The sequence below is a fragment of the Rhodamnia argentea genome, chromosome 7 (genome assembly GCF_020921035.1).
Source record: "Rhodamnia argentea isolate NSW1041297 chromosome 7, ASM2092103v1, whole genome shotgun sequence".
In the NCBI taxonomy this organism is placed as follows: Eukaryota; Viridiplantae; Streptophyta; class Magnoliopsida; order Myrtales; family Myrtaceae; genus Rhodamnia; species Rhodamnia argentea.
Window position 1 is genome coordinate 9258965 of NC_063156.1, and position 10419 is coordinate 9269383.

The 10419-nt window shown below is 39.9% G+C and overlaps 1 protein-coding gene across 1 annotated transcript; it reads left to right on the forward strand.

Moving 5' to 3' along the window:
• Positions 1-5222: 5222 nt before the first annotated feature.
• Positions 5223-8225, forward strand: LOC115737825 (myb-related protein 2-like). Its single transcript, XM_030670176.2, has 7 exons — positions 5223-5405; positions 5487-5707; positions 5810-5886; positions 6239-6296; positions 6408-6492; positions 6603-6672; positions 7135-8225. Exons 2-7 carry the CDS (start codon positions 5497-5499, stop codon positions 7888-7890), a joined length of 1257 nt encoding a protein of 418 aa, XP_030526036.2. The 5' UTR covers positions 5223-5405; positions 5487-5496; the 3' UTR covers positions 7891-8225.
• Positions 8226-10419: the final 2194 nt, after the last annotated feature.

The window sequence follows — 10419 nt, forward strand, 5'->3', positions numbered from 1 at the left end:
GAAACTCGGACCGGATACTTTCCGGCCTCACCCCTAATCTTTTTATCAGCAGGATCGCTTGCTTTTCTTTTTTTCGTCTAAGCCGCATGCCTATTGGCTAAAGCAAGAATTTTGGTTGTTAAAGAGCGATGGGGGGCGATGTGAATATGCAACACATTTTGCTCAGATATCACTAAAAAGACTTAAACTATTAGAGTGCAACATTGAATGTCTTTTATATCTCAATGCTCCGGCTCATGAAATGTAGATCTAATGCTGAAGGATATAAGTATGCACACTTGATTCGAGTGGGCGAAAGAATTGTGGAAGCCCATCTCCCATAATGATCAGGAAATCCCATAAAAGCGTCAAAATTGGAGTCCAGGGAATCGAACTCAAGACCTTGTCTTTGATGTCCATAACCGTACTAAAAAAGTTTTAAGTTATTGATCACGACATGGAATATTATTACATATCACCTTACGGAAACCTTTAGGTGCTAAGTGCACTTGTTATGTGGGAATACAAAGAAGAATCTTACATCAAGTGTTTCAAGTGAAAAAGAATCGATTTACATATCCAGTGGGCTCGTAACTCAATAACTTAAGTTTACGGTCAAATTAATTTCAACTATATGTCTGCTAGCGTGCTCAAGCTTTGGCCTCACTTTTGATGATGGTAGCGGACCCTCGTGTCTCTACCTCATCCCAAGGCTACCGTCAATTTAGTCGTGTATTCGAGTTCACGCGACAAAGTTTGTTATGAATTCATGTAAACCATCAGCATCCTCATTAGCCAACTTGTCCACTAGTTTTAATTGTTCAGATTGGACTTCTTAACAATAAAGAAGTCATTTTTCCAAAAGTTTAAGCTATTAGAAAATCAATCAATTTTGTATGTATCATGCATTATTCAATATTCCTCTTATGCAAATCAATCCTTCCATGCAATATACGATGTGGGCATGGTCACTTCAAACCAGACCCAAACAGAATACAAAGCTCTTGATATGTAACGTACGGCTCCGTTTGTTTTGCAAAAAATAAATGATTTGAAAAATATTTTCCTAAAAATGATACATTTAAAAAAAATTAGTCAATAGAAAATATTTTCATTATTGGCAACAATCTTTGTCTAAATATTTTCGTGGCTAGTGAAAATATTTTTCGTTAATTCATATTTGTAAAAGATACAAGTAATATTTCTAGGAAAATATTTTTCAAACCACCCATTTTTCGCGAAACAAATGGACCCTAATATCATGCTAGATAAATTATCTTTGCAAAAGTTAAATTGTTAGGAAACAGGCAGCAAAATGTTAACAATTTGTTAAATTTTAAACTTGCATGGTTTAGTGAAAAGACACTCTTAAGATTAATCTACTGGGAAACCAAGCATATTTGTTGCTGCACTTCAAATTTATGGTTCTGTAAAACATCAACTGACTGATCATTCAATTGCCATATTCCCACCCCAAGTTTCCTTTTCTCCTCCATTTCTTCAATTAGCTCAATTGCTCTTAACCTACGCTCTTCACATGCGAATGAACGGATATATCGCCGTAATAGTGGCCGAAAGAAGCTTAAGTTTGTTTTCCTAAGTTTCATTGGGAAATAATTATTTTCAATATCTAAATGGAGAATGCTTCTCCGATAGTCTGATAGTTATTTTTTACCATAGATCCACACACCATCACTATTTTGCATAAAGCACTCATTAATCGGAACATCGTGGGTCGGAAATAATAACAATACTGTCAGATTGTTAGGCTAGCAGCTTCCTATCTAAATTTGTCTTGCCCATAACAAGCTTCATCTTTCCTGGCAATGGCATCATGCTGATCTCTGGGAAACTTCTTAGCAAGTTGGGAGAGAAGAAGACTACTACTTGAACCACTTGAAGCTTACAGTTCTGTTCACATACACTTATTCTTTTGTCCTGGCAATGATACTTTCTGTACATTCCCTCTTTGTCTCTCCCTCCCTTTCTTTTTTGTGCATTGCTCTCTATCTTTCCTTTTCCAAACAAAAGGTAACCTGTTTCAAAGCATTTTCCTTTTCCTAATGCTTAAATTTATCTTCACCCACAAGGGATCAAAGAAACGTAAAGACAATGCACATTGGAGGAACATCGGTGGCAATTTAGAATACATGGCTCTTCAGATGCTCGAACTTATAGCAGATCATAAGCCTTTGGGCAACATTATGCGTGACTATGTCTGCAATAATATGCTTTTATTCACTTAACATACTTGACATGCTTGAGTTGAGAATAATATCGGAATAGTATGCTTAAGACGGTGGTGCATTAACGAGTATCGGTTCATTATCTTAACTTCAGCATGCTATGATAAAACAAGGTGCTTATGAGGACATGATTCCGATCAATGGTTAATGAAAGGCACCCGAATTAAAATTTGCTAAAAGGGATAAAGTTGTGGAAGAGAACCCATTTTATGTGGCTTTGGGTAGAGAGGAATAATCCAATTCTTGACTTGAGAATAAGACTTGTTGCTTTATAGCTAGGTTTTGAGTTCAGATTCTCATATTCCATTCCATTGGAATTGGAATCTGTCAACTTTTTCCTTCCTCTCTCTCTCTCTCTCTCTCTCTCTCTCTCTCTTCCTCATGACTTTTTTCCCTCCTCCGCAAGGAATATCATTCCGTGGTCATTTCTCACTTTCCATTTGAGCCAAAGCAAATCCCCTGTGGTCAGAAATGTGTAACCAATCAGAGTTTCACAAGTTTTTTTCTGTCCTTGTGGTGGACTAGTCGTATGATGATTTTCGCATACTTCTGTATTGCTTCTCTTTTCGGGGCTTGGTCTCACCCCAAAAGTGACTTTATATATTAATGTATAAGCCCCCAAAAGATGTAACTTGTAAGTACAAAGCAGCAACATTTAAGTTCCTGTTCTGTCTAAAAAGCGCGAGAATAACATCAATGGATGTGGGAGAGAAACAGTTAGTTACCGGTAGTTGAAGGTAGGCGTTCCTCTGTTTCGGGCAATGTTATGTGAAGTTAAGTGCTCTAGATGTGCCGCTTTGGTCATCAGGTGTCTGGAGACATGAAGTGAAAGCCACAGTGTCCCTGTTTGGTCTGTTCATGACTTGAGATGACTTTCGAACAGTTCATGGGTGTGGTGATTCGGTCCAACCAATCATTGAACATTGCACACGGGATTAGAACTGTTACGCCAATCGATGAGGATTCATCAAAGTTACATCTGCTCCTGCTTTTTTTTTAAAAGGTGCAACCTGTTGCAATTAGATCTATGGTTTGGGTACATATATGGTTTAACTTTTTGGGAAAGTCAGTTGTTCATCAGCCTAACATATGTATAGAAACTAGAGTTTCTGTTGTGTAATTCTGGTGCTTGCCCTATAATTTGTGTGCGAGGCTCAGCATAAAACAGAAGGAGCATGAAGAAATATAATTTGTGTGACAACCTAGAATTTATTGGAACAGATGGTCGCGCTTTTGGTTTTCGGCACTGCCTTGTCTGTTTGATGCATGTCACATTTCATTCCCGCTCTCCAGTATCCTTTCTACCCGGTCAATTATACACACCGTAATTCACACGTAAAGTCCGACGTGCACATGAAAAATGCTACTGTCAGTGCAAAATTGCAACATAAAGAGCGGCTGCAATTTTATGTTGCAACTGTCAGTGTATCGGAACGCGCCTTGGACAACTTATTCCTATCCAAATGCCTGACATCCATTCAGGGATTCCACCTTTAAAAAGCTTTGGCAAAAGCCTGTCACTTCAGAGGATTCTCCCGATCTGCATGAAAATCTTTGCAACATCAGAATAGAATGATTTTCCAGGAAAAGGCTTTCTGGAACAAATGGGGACGATATTGTTCCACCGATGCGATTGTAAATCATGATTTACTTTGTCCATTGTTAAGCAATGTTACACCCTGTGAGTTCGCAAGTGTCCCCTGATGGATTACAACGCAAAGTTTTTCCTCAAAATGCTCCAAGTAGATATCATCTAAAAACCCACCAGTTATTCAATTTGAGGAAGTATCGGATGCTTACAAATAATGCAAACGTGACTGTTTGTCAATGGAACACCACGCAGACGACATTTCTCAGCAGAAACCTTGTATACTTGATTTCTAGAACATAAGCAGAAGGTTTTATGAATGAGTAACTTCATATTATGCAGCAATGAGCAACGCCGCGCTGCAATACAAGTCCCTGTAAAACAGCATATAAACATCAACAAAAGGGGAAAAACAGCCAGCAAAAAGTGTAGAGATTCACGCAATCCAAGAGTATCCGAAAAGCCAAGGTGCAGGAGTCAAGGGCAAGATCATGGGTACTCTCTAGGCCAGAGATTGTCCTGTCTTTCATCAACTGCAAGTATGGATGCAAGTACAATTCCTTTTTCTGATTCGCCAATGCGGGGCCAGCTTTGTTATGCCAATTGAAGTATGAAAAAGATTTTGGACCAGCTTCCTTCTAATATTATGCGCTATGCAGGCTGAATAAGTACCAAACTTCTGAAGAAGACAAAGTGGGAATGTATTCCTTATTCCATGCCTTGCTTCCTACACTCCAAGGAAGAGCATCTCGTTATCGAATTTTTAATCTACATTTTGTAGTGTATCCATTCCCAATGCTCCAGTCAACAGAATCTGCTAACATTCTGCAAAATACAGCCAATAAAATCAATTTTCTTAGGGTCTCAATTGGAATGAAGAAACAAAACAAAGAAATCCTCACAATCAGATTTAACTTATTTACTTGCGTTTGTGTAACTCCAACAAGAGGATAAAAAATGTTTGCGAGTTCTTCAGAATCTTCCCTAAAGGTGAGAAGGCGAAACAAGGTGTTTGGAGCTTTCAAGGCACATAGAGGTAGTGGATTCGCCTCATCCAAGTCAGAAATTCCCCTATAAAAATCCGGGAATCAGGTTCCTGCCTTTGCCAGGCGGAGAAATTTGAATTGCCTAGGAAAATAAAGTATTAGACAGAGGGATCAATTCGGGTGCTCATTGCGAGGCTGGAGGGGCTATGGAAAGGTGTATTGAAGAGGAATTCAAACTGGTGGGCACTGTCTGAGAATGGAAACTAAAGAAGGTGTGTAGGGCCCAGCGCTTAACAGAGTAGGAAGGACAATATCTCATTTTCCATGTCACTATGAATTTTGGATTGGGTCCAGCCCTCCCCGTGGCTCTGTCGAAGATTCTGTCCTGTCTCGCTAACCTCCCTTTATAAAGGTCCTTCCCTGGCAAAACCTTTCATTGAGCAAGATCAGAAGGCCAAAGATCAACAGTATAGGCGAGAGAGATTCTAAGAAGTTGCGTCTGAATTTACTCCAATTCAGGACTAGACGTTGCGTGGCGTGGAAGATAGAGTGAGTTCGGTTTGGAGCATAAACATTGGATCACAGGAAAAGTGAAGTGCAATTCAGGTAAATCCTAGAGCTCATTTCAATTCGGCAATTTGGTGCCTGTGCTCGTGCATCGAGTTTGACATGAGCCAGTTGCTACAGAAAAGAAATCATGTACCATCACAACCAGCATCTGGGAAAGAACATCAATCCTTCTTCAAGAATGCCAATCCCTTCAGACAGGCATTTGTTTCTGCAAGGCGGTAATGGTCCTGGAGATTCGGGACTTGTCCTGTCAACTGATGCGAAGCCTAGACTAAAATGGACGCCCGATCTTCATGAGAGATTCATAGAAGCAGTCAACCAGCTTGGCGGAGCAGATAGTGAGTAAAGAAACCTTATGATGCCGAGTTCATTCTGAAATTTATGTGGCAAAAAATGCTGCGACCATCCACTGATGCAAGTGTTGTCCTTTCATATTGCAGAAGCCACTCCTAAAACAGTCATGAAGCTTATGGGAATTCCCGGCCTCACCCTATACCACTTGAAGAGTCATCTCCAGGTAAATTGTCCATCTTTGCCGAGCATTCATTCTAACGCTTTCAGTGATCGAGTCCCATTTCGTATTCCTTGGTTAAGCCATTTCAAATTCATTGCATGTTACTTTATAGCTCATCAAATAATGGACGTCACTCTTCTTATTGTTGCAATTTATATGTCTTCCGAGATTGTTGAGAATGAAAAAGTCGGGATATGTGAAAACTTTCAGGTTCTTATGTGTTCTGCAAGTGATTCCAAGGTCAATTGCCTGACATTATAGCATGACGTTTCCAAACAAGACACGACCTTTCGCTTCTTACGTCTTCCGTATGATATAACTAGGTAAACTAACCTCATTTTTTTTTGTGCTGCAGAAATACAGGCTCAGTAAGAATCTGCATGGACATGCAAACAGTGGAAACAACAAAATCGGTATGTGGAGATTATTCTATTCTCTTCAGATTCTTTACATGACAAGAAACCTAGAGATTTGTGGGGGATTCTCATAGAGAAAATCTAACTGGAACAAATCGCCTGACACAGGTACTGTCGCTGTTGGAGGAGACAGAGTACCCGAGACAAATGGACCTCACGTCCACAATTTAAACATCGTACCGCAAACAAACAAGTAAGAACACAAACATTCTCCGAGTGGCAACGATTTTCATAAACAACTGGAAGCTGGCGCCAGTCTACTTATACTAGACATCTTTCCTGAGTATACCTTTTCCGACACAGAAACTTGCATTTCGGTGAGGCGCTCCAGATGCAAATTGAAGTGCAGAGGAGACTCCATGAACAGCTAGAGGTAAAGAAGATTTAAAGCGTTTGTTTCACATATCAGTCATGATGAGCATTAGTAGTGATCAATAAACCAAAGAATCGAAGGAATTTCAAGCCAGAAAGATAAAGATGATCATGCTGGTGTACTATTGCCATTAGAAGCAGAAATAGTAGAACCTAGAAAGAGCCAAAAACCAAAAAATGGTTAACAGAGTGCAGATATGGATTGATATGTGAAGATGTAACGACTTAACATGGATAGAAAAACTCGTGGCGAAACTTATTATCAAAGGTCACAGTCCAATAACTTCTATCAAGATTTTGTAAGGACGGTCACTTCCGTTTCCATCTAAATTCAGATTTCCTTGCAATTCTTTGCGTGTAGATGTCATTATTAGGATAAAGTTCGCGATCTCCCTTCTCTGCATGTCATTCGACCATCTATTTGTAGAAAAACGTTCTGAGAAACCTGTCCAAACTCACTCAGGTCCAGAGACACTTGCAGCTCAGGATAGAGGCTCAAGGAAAGTATCTCCAGTCCGTGCTCGAGAAAGCTCAAGAGACACTAGGGAGACAAAACTTGGGCTCGGCGGGCCTCGAAGCCGCCAAGCTTCAGCTCTCCGAGCTGGTGTCCAAAGTATCTACGCAAACCCTGAACTCTGCATTCCCGGACTTGAAGGAACTTCAGGGCTTATGTGCACAGCAAATGCAGACGAACCCGCCTACAGATTGTTCCGTTGACAGCTGCCTCACCTCCTGCGAAGGATCACATAAAGACCAAGAGATTCACCACAACGGCATCGGGCTGAGACCTTATGGTGGTGGTAGCGTGCTCTTGGACCCGAAAGAAATCACAGTCGAGCCCAGAACAGAGAAAATAGAATTCAAGTGGGGTGGGGATGTGAAAGAAGACAGGATGTTCCTTTCATATGGAGTGAAGGAAATGGAGAGGAGATCTTTCCCTGGAGGACTAGGACAAAGCCCCTTGTCCATGAGCATAGGCATTGAAGGAGGACTAGGCACTTCCGAAGTGAGGAACAAAGCCCAAGAATGCGGAGGCGGCGTGGATTTCCTCGAAAGACTACACCCCAGAGCGGATCCAGTGAAGCTGGATAGCGATCAGAGATCCTGTGGGAACCGAATGCCTTACTTCGAGGCCAAACTTGACCTCAATGCCCATGAAGAAAACGACGTCGCCTCGAGCCGCAAACTGTTTGATTTGAATGGATTCAGCTGGAGCTGAGAAGGGTCTATCTCAGGCCTGTCCAGATCGATTCAACGGACAAACGCTTCCCGAGCTCACGTTCACCTGCAGTGAAGGATCGGTAGCTGGGAAGACGGCCAGCCACTCACCGTTGAGTCGGGAAATAATTTGCATCACCCAAATGTTTACACTATCCATAAGTAGATAAGCCACGGTGGGGGGCCTTCTAAAGCAAGCAAAAACTATATTGTCGTAGATAATTTTTCAAGAATGCCAAGTTATATAAATGAAGCACAATTCATGCTTGATTAATCTGAACAGAAATGGTTGATACGCATCCTCAACCATTGAACTGTATAGATTCCTTCCTCAAATTTCTAAGCAACTTAAAGCACGCAACATCTATCAAATGCTCATTCCATTTTTGCAAAAGCTCAACAACAGGGGATGATGAGATTCCTCTGTTCTAGGCCATTAGAAGACCTTTCGCTCAGATGCGCACGCGTTAATTTTTTTTTTTTTTTTCCTAGAGATACGACGTGCGTTAATTACCACTGAGAAAATGTTTACTTCAAGAATTTGAATTTCAGATCTAAAAGTTCATCTCGAGCTTCAGAAACTATTCATCAATCTATGGAAAGCTCTTCTTCACAGTTCACAGATATAGGATATTTATATATCCGACATCGCCGTAACTTGTATGCTTTATTACGGCTTTCACGTGATTTTTCGCGCTGTTATTTTCGCAGATAGAGCGAGGACATGTGGATCGAGAGGCAATAGTTTCCTTCTCTCCCGTTCCCGGGTACTAGAATTAGGCTTCGCCGGCGTTGCTTGGTGTATTTTATGCTTCTCCTTCTTCACCTGTTCATGCTCATTCAAATTGGAGCCCCTTAGATATACAGAGCTCTCGTACGGGCCAGAAGCAAGAGCTATAGCAGTGACCATAACTTTTGCGGAGTTAGTTAATATTCTCGGTTATGTTATTTTCTTTTGGACTCAACTTGTTTCGGCTAAAATGAATGATTTATAATATATTTCCTAAAAATCATCGCTTGTATGCTTTCAAAAAAATGAGTGAACGAAAAATATCTTCTCCGCCCACAATTGTTGTCAATAATATACACATTTCTCAATTAACTAATTATTTCGAACAACACAAGCTATTGTCTTTAGGAAGATGTTTTCCGAATCATCGCGAAGGCTAACAAACTATGTCTAAATATTCTGGTGGATGATGATAAAAATTTTCGTTCATCCATTTTTGTGAGTGGTATAAGTAATCATTTTTAGGAAAATGTTATCAAAATTATCCATTTTCTGAGAAAAAGATGGAACTTTAGTAAGATTTCATAACAAATATAACATTGCTTTTTTCGATGAGATAATTATGGTGCAAGCGCTCAAACTTTCATTTTGTATATTTAAATCCTAAAACTTGTCAACTTTGTACAATCGAGTCCTTCAGTTGTCTTGACAAATGGAAAATATCATGGGGCCTTTTTTTTAGGAAAAATTTCAAATAAGGGCCTCAAGTACCCTCATTGTCTCAAATAAGAACATGAAATAGTCATTGTTTCAATTAAGGGCCCGAAATGCCACTCTTGCTCTTGTCTCAAATAAGGGCTTGAAAAGGCCATACTTGCTTCAAATAAGGGCCACACCTCTCCTACCGGCCGACTAGCCAAATGTTTTGACCGATCAAGGGCATTTTCGTCAAAATATAATTTTAACCTAAATTTTAGTTAATTAAATAAAATTTAAAAAAGTAAAAGAAAAACAAAAGGGGAAAGGAGACACAGGCGGGCTGGCCGCCCTCCCGTATCTCCTTTCTTTCTTTTTTCTTTTACGTTTTCATTTTTAATTTTTGAAAAACATAAAAAGTAATAATAAAGAAAAAAGAACATGACAAAATTGCCCCTATCTACTAGTGAGTCGGACCTTTTTTTTACTAATATGGCTAATTCAGGCCCTTATTTGAGATAATGAAAACACTTCAAACCCTTATTTTAAATAAGATCATCTTCAGCCCCTTATTTAAAATTTTCCCATTTTTATTGCTTTTTAAATCTTATGGAGCCCTCAATGCTGTGATGGAGCGCTGTCAATAGTCGACACCAAAGCAATGTTGTTTCTTGTCACCATATCAACATATAGACCAAAATAAATACGAGATGTCTTTTTGTTCGGAGAAAAAAAATTAAGAGTTGAAAAAATAGTTCTAAAAAACTTTTAAAAAATTGGAATTGAAAGTAAGAAAGGTTGAAAATTATAAAAAAAAAAATTATCAAAAGGATTTCGGTCCTACCGGACGCCCTTCTTCGGCTCACAGAGCACCCTTGCCAGCTTGGAGGTGGCACCAAGTTTGCCACCATCAAGCAAGGGTGGGGCCGCGCTCGCCACCACTAACAAGCGTGAGGCTCGCTTGCCTCCAAGCAAGCGGGGCTCTTGCCCTCTTCGGTGGTTAGGTGAGCGACTCTCATTGCGACCCAGATATGAATAATTTATATTACAATTTTCTTAAAATGATCACTCGTATAACTTGCAATAATTAATCAATAAAATATT

What these genes read in the sequence shown, in the direction of transcription:
- LOC115737825 (XM_030670176.2), top strand. Translation starts at nt 5,497, where the DNA reads ATGTACCATCACAACCAGCATCTGGGAAAGAACATCAATCCTTCTTCA. An exon ending in ACTTGAAGAGTCATCTCCAG is followed by an intron (nt 5,887 to 6,238) that starts GTAAATTGTCCA and finishes TTTGTGCTGCAG; the next exon opens with AAATACAGGCTCAGTAAGAA. An exon ending in GACTCCATGAACAGCTAGAG is followed by an intron (nt 6,673 to 7,134) that starts GTAAAGAAGATT and finishes AAACTCACTCAG; the next exon opens with GTCCAGAGACACTTGCAGCT.